The sequence below is a fragment of the Candida pseudojiufengensis genome (genome assembly GCF_024610245.1).
Source record: "Candida pseudojiufengensis strain CBS 10847 chromosome Unknown scaffold3, whole genome shotgun sequence".
Taxonomy (NCBI): Eukaryota; Fungi; Ascomycota; class Pichiomycetes; order Serinales; family Debaryomycetaceae; genus Lodderomyces; species Lodderomyces pseudojiufengensis.
The window spans coordinates 383,234-408,592 of record NW_026261523.1 but is presented as its reverse complement, the minus strand read 5'-3'; the positions used below and the strand labels follow the sequence as shown (position 1 = coordinate 408,592).

At 26.6% G+C, this 25,359-nt stretch overlaps 9 protein-coding genes across 9 annotated transcripts; 4 read left to right on the top strand and 5 right to left on the bottom strand. All coding sequences in view use genetic code 12, as the record gives it.

The window, feature by feature from the left end:
- Positions 1 to 10: 10 nt before the first annotated feature.
- On the bottom strand, positions 11 to 1,411 carry RCA1 (Rca1p; the record flags this gene model as incomplete). The annotated part of the gene is made up of 1 exon (XM_051760913.1): positions 11 to 1,411. One exon carries the CDS (start codon positions 1,409 to 1,411, stop codon positions 11 to 13), a length of 1,401 nt encoding a protein of 466 aa, XP_051616568.1.
- A 3,040-nt stretch (positions 1,412 to 4,451) lies between these two features.
- KGF55_000622 (cardiolipin synthase) lies at positions 4,452 to 5,387 on the bottom strand (the record flags this gene model as incomplete). The annotated part of the gene is made up of 1 exon (XM_051760912.1): positions 4,452 to 5,387. The coding sequence occupies one exon, from the start codon at positions 5,385 to 5,387 to the stop codon at positions 4,452 to 4,454; it is 936 nt and encodes a 311-aa protein (XP_051616567.1).
- A 146-nt stretch (positions 5,388 to 5,533) lies between these two features.
- KGF55_000621 (exosome non-catalytic core subunit) lies at positions 5,534 to 6,334 on the top strand (the record flags this gene model as incomplete). The annotated part of the gene is made up of 1 exon (XM_051760911.1): positions 5,534 to 6,334. The coding sequence occupies one exon, from the start codon at positions 5,534 to 5,536 to the stop codon at positions 6,332 to 6,334; it is 801 nt and encodes a 266-aa protein (XP_051616566.1).
- A 116-nt stretch (positions 6,335 to 6,450) lies between these two features.
- On the top strand, positions 6,451 to 8,391 carry KGF55_000620 (tRNA methyltransferase; the record flags this gene model as incomplete). Its single annotated transcript, XM_051760910.1, has 1 exon — positions 6,451 to 8,391. One exon carries the CDS (start codon positions 6,451 to 6,453, stop codon positions 8,389 to 8,391), a length of 1,941 nt encoding a protein of 646 aa, XP_051616565.1.
- Positions 8,392 to 11,865: 3,474 nt separating this feature from the next.
- On the bottom strand, positions 11,866 to 14,286 carry RIM8 (Rim8p; the record flags this gene model as incomplete). The annotated part of the gene is made up of 1 exon (XM_051760909.1): positions 11,866 to 14,286. One exon carries the CDS (start codon positions 14,284 to 14,286, stop codon positions 11,866 to 11,868), a length of 2,421 nt encoding a protein of 806 aa, XP_051616564.1.
- A 1,548-nt stretch (positions 14,287 to 15,834) lies between these two features.
- On the bottom strand, positions 15,835 to 17,271 carry KGF55_000618 (uncharacterized protein; the record flags this gene model as incomplete). The annotated part of the gene is made up of 1 exon (XM_051760908.1): positions 15,835 to 17,271. One exon carries the CDS (start codon positions 17,269 to 17,271, stop codon positions 15,835 to 15,837), a length of 1,437 nt encoding a protein of 478 aa, XP_051616563.1.
- Positions 17,272 to 18,081: 810 nt separating this feature from the next.
- On the top strand, positions 18,082 to 19,836 carry LEU4 (2-isopropylmalate synthase; the record flags this gene model as incomplete). Its single annotated transcript, XM_051760907.1, has 1 exon — positions 18,082 to 19,836. One exon carries the CDS (start codon positions 18,082 to 18,084, stop codon positions 19,834 to 19,836), a length of 1,755 nt encoding a protein of 584 aa, XP_051616562.1.
- Positions 19,837 to 20,240: 404 nt separating this feature from the next.
- RPL16A (60S ribosomal protein uL13) lies at positions 20,241 to 20,843 on the top strand (the record flags this gene model as incomplete). The annotated part of the gene is made up of 1 exon (XM_051760905.1): positions 20,241 to 20,843. The coding sequence occupies one exon, from the start codon at positions 20,241 to 20,243 to the stop codon at positions 20,841 to 20,843; it is 603 nt and encodes a 200-aa protein (XP_051616561.1).
- Positions 20,844 to 21,269: 426 nt separating this feature from the next.
- KEL1 (Kel1p) lies at positions 21,270 to 24,731 on the bottom strand (the record flags this gene model as incomplete). The annotated part of the gene is made up of 1 exon (XM_051760904.1): positions 21,270 to 24,731. One exon carries the CDS (start codon positions 24,729 to 24,731, stop codon positions 21,270 to 21,272), a length of 3,462 nt encoding a protein of 1,153 aa, XP_051616560.1.
- Positions 24,732 to 25,359: the final 628 nt, after the last annotated feature.

Sequence of the window (25,359 nt, the reverse complement as noted above, 5' to 3'; positions counted from 1 at the left end):
GCTTCCAAAGTTAAGCATTATTATCATTATTATTATTAATATTATTATTATCAAAATTTCTAATTAAATTCTTCAAAATTTCTTCATCTTTTAAATTTAAAAATTGATTAATACCATTTTTGAGGTACAGTAATTGATTTTGTAAATTTTTAATATAATCATTTTTAAATTTTAAATCATTTTCCATTTTATTTAAATTATCTTGTAATTGTAATTGAGCATTTTTTTTACGTTGTCTACATTTTGATGCTGCTATTCTATTTCTTTCTAATAATCTTTCTTTTTTCCATGCTGCTGTTCCTGCTATTGGACCATTATCTGGGTTATATATTACTTCGTTATTGTAAATTAATTGATGATTTGGTGGGGGTACTCCTGCTACTGGTGGAGATGCAGGTTTTTGAGGTATTGGTATTTGTTGTTGATGTTGCTGTTGTTGAGATTGTTGTAATTGATGATGATGTGGTGGAACTTGGTGTTGTTGTTGAGGTTTTTGTTGGTGTATTTGATGTTGATGAGGATGCGGCACTGGTTGAGTCATTTGCTGTTGATGTTGTTGTTGAATATGATGGTCATTCTGATGTTGGATGTGTTGTGCAGGAGGTTGATGTTGTTGTTGTTGTGCAGGCGGTAGTTGTTGTTGTTGTTGTTGTTGTGAATGTTGATTTTGATTTTCAACAATAAAACTAGTTTGAGGTCTATTTAACTCATAATCATTAAATTTTTGAGTTAATTCATCATCTAAAGAATTATTATTAACTAATTCATCATTATTATCATCAAAAAATGCTTCATGATTCATAATTTGACCAATTTGACCATTTGATATAGAAATTCTTCTTCTTCTTGGTATACCTTCAGCTGTAGTATAAGGTAACATAAAAGTTGAATCAAATATAGGAGGATTTGTCATTGGATAAGAATTTAAATCAAATGGATTATAAGGAGGTATAAGATTAAAATTTTTAATTGATGATGATGAAGATGATGTAGTTTGTTGTTGTTGTTGTTGTTGAAGTTCTTTTTTAACTGTATTGTTTAAATCTTGATTATTAATATTTTGTGAAGTATTTGATTGATGTTGATATTGTTGATGGGGTTGATCAGTTTGATTTGAAGATTGGACAGAACGCGTCTGTTGATGTTGGTGTTGTTGTTGGTGTGAACCTGAATTAATATTTTTGTTTGATTGTGCCATATTAAGTGAGTGTTGTTGTGGATAAGCTTGTTGATGAATTTGTTGTGATAGTATATTTTGTTGTTGTTGTTGAATTCTTGAATTAAATTGTTGTTGATTTAATGAACCATTTGGTAATAAATTATTTATTTGTTGACTGTTTGATTGAATAGGTATTTGATCATTTAAATTTGATTGTGGTTGTTCAAACGCGATGGAATAGTTAGTCAGCATCTTTCTTGATAGCTTATAATCTTACTTTTGCTTGTGTAAATAACTCCGCGTTGATAAATTGTATATGATTTAATTAATGTGCCTTGATAAATTATCAACAATATAAGCTGTATTTGAGGTATTTGAAATATTCTTCTTATAATGATACGTCTAGATGTTAATATCAAGTGATTTAAATCAACCTGTTTGTATCCGCAGAATTCAAAAATTTATCCGTTAATTCTTCAAACCAAGACCGTTATATAAAAACTCTGGATGAAATTTTGGTAATGCAAAGTGGTAAGTTGTATTGGAAATAGTCTTTGATGTTATATTCTAATCTTCTGAGTGAAATATGAATAACAAATGGGTATTGAATGAATATTATAAAATTTAAAAACGGAGGATATTTCTTATTTTAAAATCTCATTTTTAAAAAAAAGATTTGAATTTTTGATTATTAATAAAAATTAACTTTTGTGTAACAAATTATTTTCAAAACTTTAAAAAATTGAAATTAAACTAATTATTGAAACAAGGAACAATACAATAGACTTATTAAAACTTTAATTTGGGATAGGAAAACGAACGCCTTTGAAGAAGCTTAACACTTGGATCATGAATTGTTCAAGAACCAATGTCTAAGAAATCTTACTACTATTTGAAAAATAATTCCATAAGTTTTACATTAGCTGGTCAGTGTTTAAGAAGAGAAAAAGAAATCAAAATGTATGTATTAGGTATAATTAAAAGATTATAATACAAAAAAAAGTAGTTCGTATTAAAATTGTACGGGTAAGTACAGAAATAGACAAAGAAGGAGTAAAAAGAGTTAAAAAAGTCAGAATCAAAACCAGATTCAAAATTTATTAAAATTAAAAATCATGTGGCATAATGATAAAGAATTTCTAATACAAACTTGAAATTGGAAATATACGACAATTTTGAAACATGAAATCTTCATTTCATAAAGTTCATTAAACAAATTGATGAACCGCATAAAAATTTTGAATTATCCTGCCTCAATATTCTAATTCCTAAAATTTTAAAATTCAATAACAGTAGACTCCTCTTTCAGTTGAATCGTATATGATAATAATTTAGATTAATTCCAATTTTCGCCTCAACGGTTTTTTTTTTTAATTATGGTGTGTGTTAGATTTGGATCTTGAATTCACGGAATATAAAGATAATGCATATAAAGGTAATGCACCCGTACCGCAACATCCTAAAACTTCTTATCTAAAATTTTATGAAAATAGGAGGAGGACTTATGAAATAAGGCATAATTTCAATCGTAATTACTTCTTTCAAATTTCAAATTCTAGCTTCATCTCTCTGATTCTATCTCACTCATTAGTAAGAATTGAATCAAACAAGAGTATCGTAAAAAGAAATTGAAGTAAGTTGGGATAATTGTGAATGTACGAATGTAATTCTTATCTGGTTTTAAATAATTGGGGAGGTGGGTACCAATAATAACTTTTACGAACAATAAAATTCAATGCCTATTAAAATTGCTATTCGGAATTTTATAACAACGGTTTTTTTTTTTCAATTCCTTTTTGATTCCTTCGTTCCGATTGCATTAATTCGTAAATTGAAATAAATCTGAAACTATTTACTTAGATCTTTACAGCTAATAATCAAGAAATACAAAACACTTTTTCAGAGTGTTGCAAAATTTAAACATTTAATTACATCAAACCTAATAGATTTTGAGTATAATGTCTTGTTTCGAAAATTAGTTTGTCCATCTGCATAAATCGAGGAAGAATAAACGAATAAAGACCAAATATTTTAGTTTTTAGGGTTTCGTTAGTCATTTTCTTATAAGTAAGATGGTTGATGTCATACATAAAAGAATAAATTTTCTAATTACATCACGTAACTAGACACAATTTAGTTGATCAATATATCAGATCTTTGTTTTCATTGTGAACAAATGATTCTAAATATCATCCAGGGGTATGATTATCGTAATTTGAAATTATTAAACTATAAATATAAAATTTGGTTGTTTTCTACTTTGGTTTTTTATTTTGATATAATAGGTCTTGTGGTCTTTTCTTTTGGTCTTTCGAAATTTGGTCTTTTGGTATTTGGTCTTCGGCTTATTGGTCCTTATCAATTGTTATTTGGTCATTGGTCATTGGTCCAAAGATTGAAAGAATAAATGAAAATTTGTTGTGACAGATCTAAAGAATTTGAAAATTGGTTGTAAAAAACAATGAGAAATTTTTGCAACCAAATTAATTTTATCAACAAATTTTTAACACTTTTTCATAACATGATTCTTAAAGCCTAACCAAAAAATGTGTTTTACAATAGCTTTAGCTTTATTAATTATAAAATATAAACAACAATCAAAATTATCATTAGATAGTAAGTTAGAGATCATCAATTGCTTGCATCACATTTTTCTATCAAGATTTAAGTACTAACTATAGTATAGAAATTTTTGATAATTTAATTGATGAAATAGATCCAACTATTGAAAAAGATTTAAAACAAATTTTTAATCTTTCATATTATTCATATCAAATTAAAATGAATCAAAGAAGAAACCTTATTAAATCATTTGAAATAATTGAATATTTTTTAAAATTGAACAAATCATCAAATTATCAAATTAATATCATCCTGAAGTTATTAATACAAATTCAAATGAGAAATAAATTCACTACAAATCTTCAAATTCATATTATCCAATGTCTTAATATCATCTTAAATGAAACAAATAATTTAAATCATTTAACAATTGTAATGGATTTTTTATTATTTTATAAAGATAAAATATTTGCATTTTGTATATCTATGTTATATCATTTAATAATTAATGAAAAAGATGAGGGAAATAAACAAATTTATACAAATGAAACAATTGAAAAAATTGTAAGTAATTATAAATTTCAACCAATTAATACCACAATCATCATCAATTTAAAACAATTTAAACAAAAACAACAATTAATCAAATTTTTGTTCATTTTATTAATTAAATTAAATTTAACAAATTCATTAATTTTTCAATCACTTTTAATTTTACAAAATGATCCATTTATTTTATATACTTCCATGAATTTTTATTAAAAATATAATTTAAACCACTTAAAAAAGTAGTTATACCAACTAAATAACCAAATCCATCAAAATATAATGATGTATTAGTTATATAATTGTCTAATAATGGTTTATATACTAAACTTCCAATATATAACATTTGTAAAAAAGTATTAAATTTCCCCAAGAAATTAGGATGTACTGATATAGTTGGAATTTGTCCAATACTAACAAATTTATTAAAAGTTTTTGGTTGTGGTAAACTCTTGTATCTATAATAAATTGACATAAAACTTAATATTAAGTCTCTACCAATTATAATTGTTGCAACTCCCCATGGTATTGATGAAATATAAGTTAATGATAATACACATACTGTCATTAAAAATTTATCAGCTAATGGATCAATTATAGATCCAATTATACTTTTCATATTATATTTTCTTGCTATATAACCATCAATAAAATCTGTTATACATGAATAAGTAAATAAATACATTGAAATTATAAAATTTTGTTTGATTATAAAATATCCTATAATTGGAGTTGTTATTATTCTTGTATATGTTAATATGTTGGGTACTGTCCATATTGATGGATCAAATAATGGTTTTGATAATTTTGAAATTTGAGAAATTGGGATTTGTTTGTCATTTTGATTTGGAGTTTCTGTCAATTTGTTTTCATTTAGGTTATGGGGTTCATTTTCAATTGGTTTGTCTAGTATTTGTTCTTGTTTCAAAATTTGATTTTGATTTAGAATTTGATTTTTTTTTGCAATTGATTTGCTTTGAGAAGGTAGTGATGATGATGAATTATATCGTAAAGAACGTATTGATAATGTTGTAGATGATATTTTAAAGAGTGACCATTTTGATGTTATATGAAGCGATATTCGAATTGTAGGTTGTCTAACGAATGGATATAGAAACATTAAGTTAAGTTGTATGTTTAGTTTAGTTTAAGTATGGAAAATTGAACTTTTTTTTCAAATCTAAATTCAGTTGATGTTGCGCATAAAATATTAAAATCCGTCTTATCAATTCAAAGATCATCCTACAAAACAATACCATAAAAGAGATGTCTATAATAATACCCGGTGACAAACTACCAATAGAGACACAAGAATCCACTACGAAAACAACAATAGGTCCTGGAATATATAAAATACCACGAACTTCTAAAATAATACCAACTACAGCAGGTTATTTAGAAATAGATCAAAAATATCATCAAAATTCAAAATTAACATATATTGAATCCAAAACCAAAAGATATATACCACATAATAATGACTTTGTAATAGGTACAATAGTAGGTACAATAGGAGAATATTATAAAGTAAATTTACAAAATTTTTCATCATCAATATTGTTAAATTTTTTTGCATTTCCCAATACAAATAAAAAAAATAGACCAAATTTAAAAAATGGTCAAGTCATATATGGTAGAATAGTAAATGATGATAATGATTCAACTTTTGAAACTGAAATTGAATGTTTTGATGGTTCAAACAACAAGGAATCTGGAGGATTTGGTATATTGGATGATTCAGGTTATATCTTTAACATATCGATGAATTTTGCAAGAGAATTATTATATAATTCAAAATCACCAGTATTAGAATTATTAGCACAAAAGTTAAAATTTGAAATTGCAATTGGAATAAATGGGAAAATTTGGTTAAAATGTGATGATGGTTTACAATTAAAATCAACAGATAAAGATCAAATGGAAGATGAAGATGAAATAAATTTAAAAAATAAAAATTTAAAAGTTTTAAAAGAAACTATTGCAGCTGTAAATTATATTAAACGATGTGAACGAACTACTCCTGATAATTTTGAAAAAGAATTAAAATTAGCATTTAAAGGTATATAGAAGTAAGAACATAATTTTCATGAGTCTAAATCTGTAACAAAATAAGATGTACGAAATTTCGCGATGTTTCAAAATTAATTTCAAAACTTTTTGCATCTTTTTCTCTTAGTTCTTAAATGAATCAACAAAATTTAAAAAAATCAGAAAAGCTCAAAAGAAAACAAAAATACAATGATCAACAAGTTCAAGGTACAAATAATTCATCAATAGTTTCAAAAAGAAGTGTTGAAAAATTATATTTTTCTAAACTAGAACCAAATTTAGGAGAATGGTTTAAAGAATTTGTTTTTAATTCTAAAAGAAGATCACCTTCTATAAATAGAGGTTATTGGATAAGAATGGAAAGTATTAGATTGAATATTTTAAAAATTATCGAACTTCATAAAAATCAAAAAATTAATATTATAAATTTAGGTTGTGGATTTGATCCATTACCTTTTCAATTATTATCTTCAACCACCAATGACAATTTAAATTTTATTGATATTGATTATCCAGATTTAGTATATGAAAAATTTAATCATATACAAAATTCAACAAAGATAATGGAATTAATTGGTGAATCTATCCCCAATGAATATAAATTAAATTGTTCAAATTATAAATTAATTGGATGTGATTTAAAAGAAACTTCATCATATCAAAAACTAATAGATAAGTTATTCCCAACTAGCAATAATAATGAAGTCAATATATTTATAGCAGAAGTATCATTAGCTTATATGGATCCTAATTTTGCAAATCCAATAATAGAAATCTCATCAAAAGTGTCAAATTCAAATTTTTTAATATTAGAACAAATAATACCAGATGGTTCCAAAAATTCATTTGCTAAAAAAATGTTATATCATTTTAATCACTTAAGAAGTCCTATACAATGTGTTGAAAAGTATTCAACTAAAAGATTACAGTACGATAGATTTAAAAATTTTTATAAAAATGTTAATATAAATGATCTTTTTCAAAATTGGGAAAATTTAGTTGATGATATTACAAAATTTAAATTAAATCAAATTGAAGAATTTGATGAATGGGAAGAATTTATATTATTTTGTCAACATTATTTTGTAATTCATGCAAATAATGATTCCAACTCTACTGAATCGTCAATACCAAAAGAAGAAATTGAACTTGATAAAGATTCATCAGTAACTTTTTCAATTTTTGAAAATTCAGATACATTTGAATTAAAATTTCCAGCAATTGCTAAATTTAAAGATAATATAATAATAAACGGAGGTTTAAAACAATCAAGAACAAATGAAACATTACAATTAAATCAACAAGGTAAACTAACTAAGATAGATTTATCTAATCAACCAACTCCAAGAATGTGTCATAGTTTAACTTCAATTGGAGATAAATTAATTTTAATTGGTGGAAGATCAAAACCAAATGATATAATGAATGATATTTATGAATTTGATGGAGATCAATGGATTAAATTAATTGAGTTAGATGAAGGTCGATATAGACATTCAGTTGTTGTGTTAAATAATGAAGAATTATTAATATTTGGAGGAGCAACCACAGGTGATCCGTTTATAAAATTTAATATCATCACAAAGAAAATAACATCATTAAAAATTGAAGGTGAGATTGAATCATTATTTAGTTCATCAATGACTTATAAAAATGGTATAGGATATATATATGGAGGTTATTCGGAAGTTCATCTACCTAAAGTTAATGATAAATTATATAAATTTACAATTGAAAAAGATACTATACATATAACACCAATATTACAAAATAATCTACTATCAAGAATAAGTTCAAAATCAATATTACTACCAAACAATAAATTAATAATAATTGGAGGTATATCATCAACCAAAATATTAACTTCAAAAACAAATATAATTTCATTAGATTTAACCACACTAAATTTTAAATCTATTGAAATTTCTCAAGAGATATATGAATTACAATCACCTATATTTATTGGATTTAGTTGTATTGAAAATAGTGATAATGAAAGTTTAATCTTGGGTGGTGGTTGTGTTTGTTATTCTTTTGGAAGTTGTTATAATGGAATTTATAAATTAAATTATTAAATAGATTATTTTTGAAAATTTGCATTGATAGATTGATAGAACTTTTTAGTTGATCGAATAAGTTTTCTTCTTGGAAAAGTTGTAGGAGATGAAGTGATGGATTTGAAATTGGAATTTGGAATTATGAATGGTACATTTCTAACATAAAAATCCTTATTTTTTGACGTTGGTAACATGAAAATCTGTATATCTTTCAAATACTTTTGATCCACTAAAAACTAATCTAAACATTATCCCATGAAGTTTATCTGCTCCGTTTGTTGTCTACGTATAATCTGCATTACCTTGATAAAATTGGATGCTTTTTCTTTTTCGAGTGTTAATCGTGGTGGAGCGATCTAAAGTTACCTCAAACTTTACAATAAATTGCTTGCCGTTCTTTGATAATGGTTGTTAGTGAAAGGAACTTCCAACACTCGTAGCCCAAACGTACATTGAAGATAATGATTTGATTCTTTGCAATTAATTAATGTTTCATATTTAATGAAAGCAACAAGCATGTAATCAAAGATTCTAAGTCCTCATTAACTATAGTTTCAGGTGAACAGATTTGATCCTGTTAACTTAAAATGACACTTAATGAGGAATTAAAACATTTTATTACAACAATGCTTAACACTTTCATTAGGTAATGGTCTTTTCAAAATCTGTACCAGTAAAATATCCATTGTAATCTGGTGATATTCATACCTCAGCAAAATATTATTAGCATAAGTTGAATCTGTTGCTGTATACCCAAATGTCCCAAATTATAAATGCAATTGCTTAGTCATATAAAATATTAGTGTCAATATATTAGCTTTTCCATGAACTAAAACTTAATCTCTAGGGTTTAAAATTAATACTTTCGTATGTTCAACATACTCTTACTCCATAAAATGTTACTTTTTGAAAGGAGGACGCTATGTTGGACAAGTAACTTCATGTGGTGAAGATATAATGTTTAGTCCTTTACATTTAACCATTAGATCCTTCAAACAATCTTTACAAATTATAAAGTGTGTGCAACAGGAGCTAATGGTCAAACGGAAAGGACTAAAACAAATGAAATCCTATATTACAATCTTCTTTCGTTTGGTACTTGTCCCTATCTAACACTATTTGAATATTTTGTATTGACAGGAAGATGTTTTTGATACGAATCCTATACCCTTTTCAAAAATGTGATAAATTGATAGCTATATGAAGATTGATATGTATGTAAATCCTCAACTAATAAGTTTAGTTAGTACCTATTTTTATATCACTAATAGCCTATTTGACAAATTTAAGTAAAACCAAATATTTCATAATTTCAAATTTAAATTTTGATATAAAACTTTTTTTTATTTGTTGTTACTTTGTTCTTAGTGAGTACTGATAATTCATATCAACTCAAGTTCCCCCTTCCAAAAGTGAAAGTGACATTAATGTATATTCAACATATAAAGAGAACAAATTTCGGAGGTAATAGAAGAAATTTAAAACGAAGGATGTTGAACTTTGAATAAAAAATTTTTAAAACAAATCAAAAAAACATCAAATAACATCAAAATTTGTATTAACTACTTCTAAAAAAGTGGAAATAACAATAAAGTATGTCGAATCATCAAATGGAGTAATTTGTTGGTATACGAATTTGGCGTCAAGCTGTAAAGTTTTTCATCATAAAATACATCACCAGAGGTTTTGAAATGCCTGAATCTATCAATACTAAAATAGATGCCAAAGAAGCATAAAATTCGGGTAAACAAATTCAGCATTTTAAGTGTTGATAGCTTCAAGCATTCCAGTACCTTTGGTGATATATTTGATGAGACAATTTACCGCTTGACGCTAATTTTTGTACCAACCTCCTTTCTCAACAGTTGCTTTTTCAATGTTTTGGCAAATTTATAATTATCAACTTCAAATGCTTCATTAAGCTCATATAGCTAATGTCAACAAAAGTAACTTCATCAGATTTTAACATTGCAAATCAAAGAAGGAAAGAAGAGAAGTAGATGAACTGATTGTGTTTAGTTGACAAGGTTATAACGATCTTTTCTAGTGAAATACACAATAATATATCAGGAAACTAATCCATGAAATGGCAACTACATTATTTAGATATAGATTGAACTAGAGTACTTGAAGTGTATTTGTAGTAAATGATATTACTTGATCATATGTGTTGGAGAAGCTTTAAGATTGGTGAATTCAAATTTTACAAATTCATCACCCTTAACGTTATTGAATGACGTATCAGCCGAAAGAAAAAATAATAATCCTTAAAAAAAGTTTCAAGCTAGACTGCTAGACTGAACCATGATCCTGGCTAATTTATTGAGGACTTTTAGAAGAAATTTAAACGTGAAGATCACGAACAATGAATTATTATCAAATTAAATTCATTTTATCAAGGAAGAGTTGTAAAGGAGGATGTTTTGACTTAGTTGATATATTATATCCAGATGAACGAGAACTTATTAAGGTTTCAATATGTAAATAGATTTAAAAACAATGTCAGTCCATTTTGAAAATCCACAGTAAGTAAGTTTTAAATGTTAGAAGATATTCGTTACTTCAAATTACAAACTACATGAACAAACTCGTTATCAAAGTACAGATGAAGAGATAAAATTCAATTTGTGCTTTGATGAAGGGTTTATTAGTTGTGATTTGAAGTAACGAACATCCTTTAATGTTTCTAGCAGTTAGATCCATTTTCCTCGCAATTAGCGAATCTGGAGTACTCAACGAGGAATATATAAGTCACCATAAGCTAAGGATCGTTAGGAAGAAGGGGATCGACTAAAATCAACAAAATTGAAAGAGGTTAATGTAGTAGCTAAAATAAAATCACTGGTTGTAAATGTTTTCAACAACTTCAAAATTTCCGATTTGTTAATTTTAGTTCAGGTGGTATTAAATTGCACCTTCAAATTGAATTTTGACTAAAAATGTAATTGTAACTTTGAATAAGGATAAATTTCCAATTTGTTTTCAATCATATATTTATAGTCCTCGATTATGTATTGTAAGAGCAAAAAATACGAATACTTTTACCCATTTTTTACAAGGTATATCATATAAGAAATGAATAAATCATCATTTATCATATTAAACCTTATTAAATTCATCAATTAGACCAGCTGTTATATATTTCTCCTTATTAAATTCATCAATTAGACCAGCTGTTGTATATTTCTCTTCTTTTTCCTACAAAAACTAATCTTGGGAGTTTATAATTGAATTTCAACTTTTTATAATACACTAGTCAAATTTTTATAAAACATAATTCAATTTCAATAATGAACCTTTCAGATAGAATATGAATTAAAAATAATATCATTTTAAACCGTGAAAAGAAGAAAAGAAACTGCTGTACTCAAATCTTTAAAATCCATCAATAAACATCTATTAATATATATTATAATACTTGAAATAAAAGAACTAAAAAAGGTGAAATATAAAAATTGAAATGTATATCTTTTTACCTCACTCTAACCTCAATTAATCTTGTTGATCATCATCTATTCCATTCGTAACGTTTTGTAATGGATGATGATGATGATTGTGATTAGTAGTATGAGATCTATGATCATGATAATAACTTTGATCTTCATCATGTGATTGAGAATTTAACGGAATTGATGATGAAGAATTCAACTGATTTGGATTACTATGACTTATACTTAATAATTGATCATTTTCAACTGTCATATAATTTGGTACATTATCTATTATTTCATCATTAAAAATTTCATTTACTAAATTTGATGAATTATTAGAGTTTATTTGTTGATGATTTGAATTTTGATGGTTATGATAATTTGAATTATGATTTGATTGATAAAAAATATCATGATTTGATGAAGTTGGATGATTATTATTTTCATATGTGAAAAAATTAAATTGATGAGATGTTGGAACTTGATGTTGATTTGTTGGTGGTGGTGGTAATGGTTGTTGACTTGATGAAGATTCAGATAATGGAGGTGGTGGGAAATCTTGATGTTGATGATTATGATGATCATTATGAATATTAATACCGTGTTTTTGATTCAAATCATGATTATCTTCAACATCACCATCCTCTTCAGGTGGTGCTGATGGTAATAAACTTTCATGATATTGAGCCATTTGTTCTTTTTCAGATAGGGGTTCATTATTATTATTATTATTAAAATTATTAATTTGATTATTATAAGTTGGAACATCATTATAAGGTGGGATTTGTAATTGTGAAGATTCTGGAATTGTTGGAATAATTCTACTTGGAGAATTTGCTGATATATTACTTGGTGAAGTTGAATTATGATTTATTGGAGATGTTGTTATACTATTATGATTATTGTTATTGTTATTCGCTATTGGTGAATTTGTAAAAATTGCAGGTGATACATTATTTGAATTTGATATTGAACTTGATGATCTACCAGACATTCTATCATCTTCAATTTCTAATTTTGATCTATGAGTTCCAATATAAATTTCACTTGTTAATTGTAAAAATTTTTTTGATCTTTTAAATCTATCAGTATTTATAAAATTTGATCTATCTTTTTGATGTTGTAAAGAAGAATTAAAATTAAATTGAAAATTTTCAATTGATGTTATTTGATGTTGTTGATCTTGTTGTTGAGAATCTGGGGAATGACGATCTGTTATTGCTTCTGGATCTACTATTATTGATTTTCCAGATAAATTTATTAAAACTTCAATAAAATATTGAAAACTTACTAATGGACATCCTGTTATTGTTGGAAAAGAATCTGCTGGTACTCTTAATGAAGATTGAATTTCAGATTGAAAAGTTATTGGATCAACATATAATGGTAAAACAACTTGTTGTAAGTCTTTTCTAAAACTTTCAACTACTCCATCTGGTCCATTATCTAATCTACAAACTCTTACAAATGTTATTATAATCCCATTTAAATCTTGTACTTTTTTTAAATGATTTATTGATAATTTAACAGGTATTGATTCACCTCTTAAATACCCTCGTTGTGGAACATTTAATATTACTTTTATAGTAGCTGGTGGTTTATTATGACTATGATTATTATGATTATTTAAATCATCTATGTTTAATTGCAGTGAAGATCTATCATCTGTTGAAGTATCTGAATTATTTGATGAAAAAGTTCCAAAAGTATTTATTGTATTTATAGTTGATGTAGAAGATTGAGTTCGTATTAATTTTCTATTATTTTGTTGATTTGTTCTTGGATCTCGTAGTATTAATCTTTTTGGTTTAGGTTTTGGTAATGAAGAAACATCCATTGGATTTATTAAATTAATTAATTTTTCACTTGTATAAGAAGGATTATGTATAAATTTTTTTTCTGAAGTTGGAGCATTTATATATGATGAACTATTTCCAACTGATCCTTTTAATATATAATTTATTGAACCTTTACCAAAGTCTATTGATGTAAAAACTCTTTTATTTGGTAATTTTACAATAAATGGGAAAACATGTTCACCTTTAAATAATCCATTGTTAAACTCCGAATTATCACCTCCTTCTTGTTGTTCTTCATTATCATTTCCATAAATTCTAATAGTATGATCAAATAAAGTATGTTTTAAAGGTCTTAATTTAGAATGAGATGAAGCATTTATTTTAATAAAACCAATTAATGATAAAGTTATTATAATATTTGCTAAATTTTTTTTGGAAACTAAAACAATTTGTCCTGAAACTTCATCACCTGGTAACCAAATTTTATGAGGATCATCTAATTGTGTATAAAATTCATCAACTGCATTAAAATCTAATTTAAAATTTGATACAAGATTTGAAGAGGAATTTTTGGAAGAATTATTATTTATTATTGATGATGATGAATTTGTTGAAGAAGAATTTATTGGTAATTCATTAAATAATTTTGGTGTAGGTAGTATTTTAGATACCGCACGTCTCATGGGGGTATCAAATATGAATTATATACTATCAAGTTGTCTGTAAGATTAATTTCCCCTTCTTATTTGGTTCATATATCTGTCCAATAGTAGTATAATTAGTGGTTGCTAATGTTTGTTAATATTCGGGTTTCAATGTCTGTCTAATTAATTTTTGGTTGTCAATTTTTTAATTTCTTTATTTTCCTTTTTTTTAATTTTTTTTAGTTAATTTTAAATTAAGGCGTATTTTACAATACAGTAAACACTAATAGATTTAGTAAGATTTAGTAACTACTATTAGTAAGAACCAATGAATTAGAGCTATTAGTTACGGGACACATTCAGTCTATTTCTAAGTTCATCAATCGGTTAAAAATAGAGAAAACAGAGACTTGGTAAGAAGTAACTGAAGAAACAAATGTATAATAAAGTAAGTGAATGAATTAAACTCAAAAAATATATTTGGTCTATAATTTCATAAATTTGCTTCTTAAGTGAATAGATTGAATGGACTCGATAGTTATAAAGTAAGGGGGAAGGAGAGGAGTGAAGTGAATGTCTCAATCAAAATGTAGAACAGTTTTGTATTGTTCGTGGTATGATTAATATTATTTGAGTATTAACTAATAATAATGGAATGGCTCAAAACTAATTTCTGTTACAAAATTGAAACTTAAGTAAGTAGCCTAAGTACGTTTCTTTTTAAGTATTGTATTGTTTAATAGAACTGCTTCAGATTTTAAATTTTTCCGTTTTTTGTTTAAGTATGTACGAATTAAATATAAAGAGGAAACAAGGCTTTGAAGTAATGAATAGACTATCCCTTAAATTTCAATCTACACACAGTGTATATACTTTTGTTGAGTAGCTCAGGAGAAATACTGATGAAGGGGATCCTCATTCTTTGATTACAGGTTCATCATTTGTTATATCTCAATTATTACATCATAAATTTTTATATCATAAGTTATGAGTATTGAGTACTTAAATGAAAAATAATAATTTATTATTTTAACTCTACTTTCCCCACCAATTCAACCTTAAACTCCTATGAAACGAATGTTAAACCAATCTCTTTTCAACAATGGAATAGCTATAACAACTTTATCTTACATATCATAAACTCTTTGTAGGAATATTGTTAGAAAAAGAGTAATGCAGATTATACAAATTTCAAAGTCCGAGAAACATATTCTAACTAATTTGACAGATCAATCTATGACAAAATCTGATTCTTTTTAAAATTCTTGTACCAAGAAAGTTTTAAAAGATTGATCAACTATATAAACTTTAAAATTACGTCAGTATAATACAATAAGCGAACTTTAATTTCATTTTTAATTATATTGCAGAACATGGAAGGATTTTTCATCACTGTTTTCCCTAATTTGATGATTCGGAGTCGAGTTGATGCGAAATTTCACTAATTTTTTACATTTTTACAAAGACGAATTCCATGATCAAATAACATCAAGAATTCAATTTACATATCGCTTTCTTAAATTTTACTTTTATTAAATGGCTATTATACAACAATGTTTTACTCTTTTACTTCAACCCTTTCCTCTCTTAATCAAATGTTTTTTTAGTACCTTTAAATTCAGTTGATTTTCTTGGAGTTCCAGTTGGAGTGGCAGATCTTTCTCTACCACCAAATCCACCTCTTGAACCACCTCTACCTCCAAATCCACCTCTTCCTCCACCTCTACCACCTCTAAAACCTCCTGGACTATTATTATTATCTCTTGGTGCTGAATAATCTAATCTACATGGTCTACCTTCTATAACTTCTCCATTTAATGCTTCCAAAGCAGCTTTAGCTTCATCAATTGATGAAAATTGAACATATCCAAATCCTTTTGGTTGTTGAGTATCTGGATGAGTTGGTAATCTACATGATATAACATTACCATATTCTCCAAATATTTCAAATAAATTATCTCTATTAGCTTCAAAATGTAAATTACCAATAAATAATGTATCTGATGGAGGAGATTGTTTATCACCAAATTGTTTAGCTCTATCATTTGATTTTGATGCATGTAGTTTACTTGTTGACATATCTAAATTAATTGGTCTACCATCAATTTCTTTACCTTGATATTCAGCCAAAGCTTTTTCAGCTGCTTCTTTACTTGAAAAATCAACATATCCATAACCTCTTGATCTACCTGAATCTCTTTCCATTATAACTCTTGCTCCAATTACACCTCCAATTGGTTCAAATTCTCTATACAACCAATCGTCATCTATATTCCATGATAATCTACCAACAAATAATGTAGCTGGTTCAACTTCTGATGAAGCTGTTGATGATGATGAAGTTGATTCTATAACTTCTTCAGTTTTGGATTTTTTATTTGTTTTTGATGGGATTGGTTCTTCTTCAACTTTACGTTTTTTGTTGGAAGTTTCTTCTTCTTCATCTGATGAAGAATCAGAATCAGAATCAGAATCTGAATCTGAGCTTGATGATGATGATGATGATGATGAGCTAGATGAACTAGATGAACTAGATGAACTAGATGATGAAGAGTTAGAATCACTGTCTGAATCACTATCCGATGAACTTGATTCTTTCTTAGTTATTTTAATTTCTTTTTTAACTTCTTCTTCTTCATCTGAATCAGACTCAGAAGAGCTAGATGATGAGCTCGATGAGCTGGATGATGACGATGATGATGATTCTTTTTTCTTAACAATCTTAGTCTTAGTTTTAACTTCTTCTTCTTCATCTGATTCAGATTCAGAAGAACTAGATGATGAGCTTGATGATGAACTTGATGATGATGATGAGGATGATGATTCTTTTTTCTTTACAACCTTAGTTTTAACAGTAGTTTCTTCTTCATCTGATTCACTATCAGAACTAGAACTACTACTACTTGATTCATCAGAAGAACTTTCTGAACTTGATGATGATTCACTTGAACTTTCTTTTGTAACTTGTTTTTTAACATCCTTTTTAGACAATTTCTTGTCTCCCTTTGATGATGACTTAGCCATTTCGTTTATATGATATTAGCTAGCTTAATTCAATGGTAAATAATAAGATGAAACAATTGTAAATTTAATTTTTTTTTTTTTACCTCTTACGACTGCTAATTTTGAAGGGGAAAAATAAATAAATTTGATAAAAAAAAAAAAAAAAGATCTAAGATGAGCTTGCGTAAATACATTTTAAGACGGTGCGCGCTAGGCTGCCGCCCTATTATATTCGTAAAAGAAGTTTTATGGTTCCAAATATACATGCCAAATTTGTGGAAACCTTTTACTTGAATGGAATTTAAAGCAACTTACTAATTATAAACTAAATTGATCTTAATGAATGATGAACGAAATTTGGAGGATACCAGATTTTGCATCAAAGTATTAAATCTGGGGTATTTCATAGACGTCCTCAAGCTATAGTAATGTTTCACTTTTGAGTTCATTCACTTTGATTCAAGCGTTAGAGAATACTCGAGGCTTCCGTAAATGTTCTACTGAATTCTTCGGTAAAACTTATCAATATAAATTCCCCTCTTTTGCTCATTTATGTGCGAAAGACTAGTATTGTCTCATCAATCTCCAAACTCCATATATAATCTTCGAGCTTGAATGAAACACTTGCTGAAATATCATTTTTATGTCAGTGATATCCTTGACATTTTAATGTGTAATGTCATAAATCCTTTTTCGCTCCTGTATGCGGGGAATCATATTTTTCATTATTTTTCACTATGACTAAGACAAATGTAAGTCAACTGATTTTTCAAACTTTTCATACATCAAACAACTCAATAATTATCAAACAAACCTACATTATCCAACATCATGTTCAATATAAGTAGGATATTTAAACGAGCCGCGTCTCGTATTCCACCTGTCCAACTACAGTATAAAAATATGCTTAAAAATCCATCAAAAAAATATCCACCACCAAAACAAATTAATTTAAAAAATAGAGAATGGCCATCAAAAGTAATAACAAAAGCTCCAAGATGGTTATCAACAGATTTAAGAGATGGAAATCAATCATTACCTGATCCAATGTCAATATCTGAAAAAAAAGAATATTTTCATAAATTAATTGATTTAGGTTTTAAAGAAATTGAAGTAAGTTTTCCTTCAGCTTCACAAACTGATTTTGATTTTACAAGATATGCAGTTGAAAATGCACCTGAAGATGTTGCTATTCAAGTTTTAACACAATCAAGAGAACCATTAGTTAGAAGAACTATTGAATCTGTGACTGGTGCCAAAAAGGCAATTATTCATATATATCTTGCAACATCTGATATATTTAGAGAAGTTGTATTTGGAATGTCTCAAAGAGAAGCTATTGAAAAAGCTGTAGAAATTACAAAATTAGTCAAATCATTAACAAAAGATGATCCTTCAAAATCAGAAACTGAATGGAATTTAGAATTTTCTCCAGAATGTTTTTCAGATACTCCAGTTGAATTTGCTGTTGAAATTTGTGAAGCTGTTAAAAAAGTTTGGGAACCAACAGTTGAAAATCCAATGATTTTTAATTTACCTGCTACAGTTGAAGTTGCTGGTCCAAATGTTTATGCTGATCAAATTGAATATTTTGTAAAAAATATTACTGAAAGAGAAAAAATAGTTGTTAGTGTACATTGTCATAATGATCGTGGTTGTGGTGTTGCAGCTACTGAATTAGGATTATTAGCTGGTGCTGATCGTGTTGAAGGTTGTATATTTGGAAATGGTGAACGTACTGGTAATGTTGATTTAGTCACAGTTGCATTAAACTTATATACTCAAGGTATCTCACCAAATTTAGATTTTTCAGATTTAGAAAGTGTTATTGATGTAAGTGAACGTTGTAATAAAATAAATGTTCATCCAAGATCTCCTTATGGTGGTTCATTAGTTGTTTGTGCTTTTAGTGGCTCACATCAAGATGCTATTAAAAAGGGTTTTAGTTATGAAAGAAAAGATGAAAGATGGGCTATACCATATTTACCATTAGATCCAAAAGATATTGGTAGAACTTATGAAGCTGTTATAAGAGTTAATTCACAATCAGGTAAAGGTGGTGCAGCATGGGTTATATTAAGATCATTAGGATTAGATTTACCAAGACAATTACAAGTTGTATTTTCAAATATTGTTCAAACAAAAGCTGACTCTTTAGGAAGAGAATTAAAAACTGAAGAAATAGTTGAATTATTTAAAAAAGAATATTTAATCGAATCACCATTAAAATTAATTGATTTTGAAATAACAAAATCAAAAAATAGTAATGATAAAGAAATTTTTGCTGAACTTTCAAATAATTCTATAATAAGAGGTAAAGGAAATGGTCCAATTTCTGCTTTTATTGATGGTATTTCAAATAAGTCAGGTACATTATTTGAAGTTTTAAATTATTCTGAACATATTTTAGGTTCTGGTACATCATCAAAAGCTGTATCATATGTTCAAATTGGATATTTGAATGAAAATGGTGAAAAAATTTCAAGATGGGGTTGTGGTATAAATCATGATGTAAGTCAAGCTTCAATTGATGCAATTTTAAGTGTTGTAAATTCATTAATTGAAAAAAATTCAATTAAAATTTAATAAGTTGGTAGATTTTCATGATAAAAAAGTTTGATTATATATTTATATAGGTTATTTAAATGGATTTGATATTTATTTCAATCTTTATCTACGTTTTTTTCTTCATCAAACTCTGCCTTTCTTGTAAGTTCAATTCAAAATGTTGTTTAAAAAACACCACTGGTGGGTATGATCGATTTTTAATCCGGGTAAACACAAGTCAATTCTTATATGCAGTTCCTGTGGTTGATTCTTCATTGAAAAAATACCAAGCCGCATAACTACCAAATTGAGTATATTCTCACTCCCACTTTAATTTTTGTAACTGAAAAAATTTTTCACTTTCTCTTTACCAATTTACTTATAGAAAATTTTTTTTTTTCATTTCACTCTATCATCAATACCTTCAATTTCAACAACTAACAATGACTAGCTCAACTACTCCAGTCGTCATCGATGGTAAAGGTCATCTTTTGGGACGTTTAGCATCCATCACTGCCAAACAAATTCTTAATGGTCAATCAATAGTTATTACAAGATGTGAATTAATTAATATAAGTGGTAATCATTTTAGAAATTTATTAAATTATAAAGATTATTTAAGAAAATCTACAAGATATAACAAAACTAAAGGTCCTTTCCATTTTAGAGCTCCTTCAAGAATTTTTTATAAAGCTGTTAGAGGTATGATTCCTCATAAAACTGCAAGAGGTGCAGCAGCATTAGAAAGATTAAAAGTATTTGAAGGTGTACCACCACCATATGATAAACAAAAAAGAGTTGTTGTTCCACAAGCTTTAAGAGTTTTAAGATTAAAACCAGGTAGAAAATATACTACTGCTGGTAAATTAGCTTCAGCAGTTGGTTGGAAATATGAATCAGTTGTTGATAAATTAGAAGAAAAAAGAAAAATTAGAAGTGCTGAATTTTATGCAAAAAAGAAAGCTCTCAATAAAAAAATTGCTTCTGCTCAAGCTAATAATGCTGATTCTGAAGTTGTTACTAAATTAGTTGCTTTTGGTTATTAATTTCAAGTGAAGTAAAAAAGTTTGATATTTTTACAAAGGTTGTTAATTTTTTATAGCTTGTTTAAAAATTTCACTAATAATACAAAATTTCATTCTATAAGCATTTAATTTGATTTATACTGTAGTGAGGTAGTCAAAGAATCATTATACAAATAGTAGATGACGAAACTTATGCGAAAGATATTCTCAATATTTTCCTCTCCAGCAGTTAAAATGTCTTTAGGTGTAGCTATAAATGCAGCTCATTAGAAGTATTCCTGAGGCACATGGTGTCAAAATGAGCTACGTGGGATCAAAAACAGAGTAATTATCGAGTTAATCATATTATTTTATTAAAAACGTATTAATTGTCTGTGGTATTAAAACATAAAAAGAACTATACAAAAAACTAAAATTGTTCAACTACTATTAATCATTTAAAAATTATCAATTATTACTTGATAAATATAATTGTTTTTGTAAACTTGTAACATTATCTTTTAATTGATCTCTTTCTTGTTTTAAAATATATAAATCAGCTTCTAAATCTTTTATTTTCATATTATAATGAGCATTATTTATAACATTTACATCATCTTCTTCATTTTCTTGTAGTGGTTCACCAGGAGTTGCTGATTCACTATTAATTATTGGAGATCTTGATGATGCACCACCAGAAGCTGCTTTTTTAAAAATTTTTAATTCATTATTTTCTTTAATTAATTTTTCTAATAAATTTCTTTGATTTAAAATTTCATTTTGATTTAATTTTAAAGCTTTTGAAGTATTATTTACAGATTGTAAACTTTCTTTATAATTATCTTCAAGCTGTTTTAAATTTTGAATCTTTGTTTGTAAATTTTCTTTTAATGATTCAATTTCAAATTTTGAACTTTCTTCATTTTGTTTACTTATTCTTAATAAATCATTAATTTGTTGTTGTAATTTATTTACTATTGGATTATTTTCTGGTGTTATTGAGGGTGATACTTCTCTTGTTGAAGGATGTTTTATATTCCATAAATTAACTAAATTTTCTAATTGAGTAGATATATCTTTTCTTGATTTTGCTGTACTTAATATAGATCTATTATCTGAAAATTCATTTTGTTCTGGCTCTTCTGATATTTCAATATTATCATCATTATGTATAGCTTTATAATTTTCAAATTCTAAATTTAAATTATCATATTTAATTTTCCAATCATTAATTTCTTTATTTATAATTTCTTGATCTTTTACCTGGTGACTTAATTTTTCAATTTGTTCTTCTTGTACTTTTATAACTTTTTGAAAAGTTTCTAATTCTCCAATTTGATTATTCATAAATGGTTCAAATTCAATAAATTTTTCATTTAATTTAGAATTTTCTTGTTCTAAATATAAAATTTTATTATTTAATTCTAATCTTTCTAATTTATATCTATTTAATTCTGATAAATTTGTTTCATTTGGTAAATCTGGGTTAAAAAAATTTGGATCAATTGAAGATTTTAATTCATTTATAATTTGATTTTGTTCTTGTAATTGTTTTGAATGATTGGTTTGTAAATTTAAATTTTCATTTTTTAAATTTTCAATAGTTTCTGATGCATTTTGCATTTGTTCTTTTGTTGAAATTTTAAGATTATTTAATTCATTAGTTAATTCAGATATAATTTGTTTAACTTTTGAATCATTTTGTGGTGGTTGTGGTTGTTGTTTTTCAAAACTTTTTTCAACTGGATGAATTTCATAATTAGTTGTTGGTTCTGGATAATGTGATTCATCTTCCTCTTGTTCGTCTTCATGATTTACAAAACTTGGTCTTTCAAGATAAGTAGGTCTTTCATCTCTTTCTTCATCTCCTAAAGTATCATGACTAAAATTATTATGAATTATACCTTCAGAATGACCTGCTGCAGATCCTGCAGCTCCAGCAGCTGCGAAAGCAGCAGCAACTCCAACTCCTGAAACTCCTCCATTTACTGGTTCATCTAATTTTGGATCTAAAGATCTTCTTCTACTTTCATCACCATATCCATTATTAATTGGTTCAATTTGAGAATGATCTATTGAATCATAAGGATTAATACGTTCTTCATCATCTCCATCTTCATGATCTGTTTGAGAAATTGTACCTGAAGGAACTTCAACTTCAACAAAATCATTTTCAAGACCATCTTTATTATTAAGTTCACGTTCTGGTGATGGTGATCCATGAGGTGTTGCATAATCTTCTGGACCAGCAGAAAAACTTCTTGCATGACGATCATAATTCTTACCACCAACATCTGTTGCTGCAGCTGCTGCAGAAGCTGCTACTTTTTTAACTTTCTTTGGTGATACTTGTTGTAGTAATGGTTGAGGATCAGAAGGTCCAAATAAAAATTGATCAACTAAATGAATATCTAATTCATAAATCATTGTACCAACTTCTTCACCATTAAAATTTTCATAAGTATCAAAATTATGAGGATCACTTACAACATAATCATTTTTATCACCACCCATTATAATTAATTTATTAAATTTTGGTAAATAAGTCATTGAATGACCACATCTTGGACCAGGACCATTTTCTTCTGCATTTTCATTTAATTTATACCAAATTAAAGTATTTAAATTTAAAACATATAATGAACTATAAATTATACCACTAAAATCATTTCCACCATAAATATATAATTTATCATTTATAATACATGAAGAATGTTCATTTACGGGTAAAGGAATTTCACCATTTGTTATAATTTGTTCCCATTTTTCTTTTTCAATATCAAATTTCCATAAATCATTTGAAACTTTTTCATTATTATATACTCCACCAAATATATAAATATTATTTTTATAAATAGACATTGAATGATTTGTTAAAGGAGGAGGTTTAAAATTATTTAATGGATCAACTAAATTCCAACTTGCTTTTGAAGATTTAAAAGAATTTAATTCAAAATAATATAAATCATTAAATACATCATTTTCTAATTGACCACCAAATAAATATAATCTTGATGATTGATTATTTAATGATATTACTCCAATTGTATGACCATATCTACCATTTGGTTTATTTAATATATGAGATGGTATAGTATATTTATGATTATTTATATTAAATAAATAAAAATTATTATCTGGAAAACCTTGAGAATCAGTTTCTACTGTATCACCACCATAAACAATAAATGCATTACCACATAAAACAGATGAATGACCAACTCTTGCAGGAGGATTATTATTATTAACAATTTCAATATTCTCTGCTATATAAGTTAAAATTTCACCATTTGAATTTTCTTGTGGAACAATTTTCCAAGTATCTCCAAATACTGAACCATCTTTTAAACCTCCCATTATAAAAATTTCATTTTTTTCACTAGTTATTGATGAAGCAGCATGTCTATATCTTGGGAAAGGAGAATCAAAGATTTTAAATCTATTCCAAGGATTTGTAACATTTAAATGAGGAGGAGCTCTTGATTTATAAGGTAAAGGTTCTCCAATTCCTCCAACAGCATAACCATTATCATCATAATGATTATGATTATTTAATGGTTCATGAATTGAAGGCATTTTTTTATTTTTATTTTGTAAATAATCGTCAGTATCGTAATTTTCTTCTTCGTCAGTTAATGAATGTCTATTATTATTAAATTTTGATGATGAAGTTTTATCAATTAATTTTGGAGAATTTTGAGATGAATTTAATATTGAAAATCTATAAGTTTTCCTTTTTGAAGAATTAGTTGATGGAGATCTTGAATTTGAACTTGTCTTCTTATGTTGTTGTTGTTGTTTTCTTTTTTCAATTGATGATGAAGGTGATGATAAATTTGATGATGAATTAATTGTACCTGATTTACCTGTAGTAGTTGCTGAGGTTGTTGAATCTTCTAATTTCTTTTTGCCAAACTTAAATTTAGCCATTTATTATTATTATAATTAATCAGTTGAACCTTCTTATGAAAAGAAAAATTTAGTAGAAATTATACTTCTTGTGTAAATATGTTGTATGTGTTTTGTGTATGAAGTAGGAATGTAAAATAAAACAAAAATAACTACTTAAACAAGTAATATGTTGTTTCAAATGATGAAAATATGAATAAGAAAGAAGTGTAAAGTGTAATTGAATTGATATTATCAACACTTTCTTTTCTTTAATTAACTTATGTTTTGGTTGTGTCAAATTTTAAATCAATAATTTAAAAAGTAACACAATAAAAAAAGTTGTCTAATTTTTTGTTTTGTAGTTTCCCCAAATTATTTCAATAAAATCAACCAATAAATTGTATGTATTGAAGAATATATATAGTATAGTACGAGACAAAGCTTACTTTATTGTATATATTTAGTTTATTTGTTTATCAATTTAAACTATCAATCAAAAAAAGTTTAATAGAATTTGTATAGAATTTATGAAAAGAAAACGTTTGATAATTGAGTTAAATTAAGCACCGAGAGAGTGGTAGAGAGAATGAGTATAATTGAATTAAATAGGGTTCGTATTGCACACATTGTACTGAATAGTAATGCTAATTTGAACAATAGATTAATT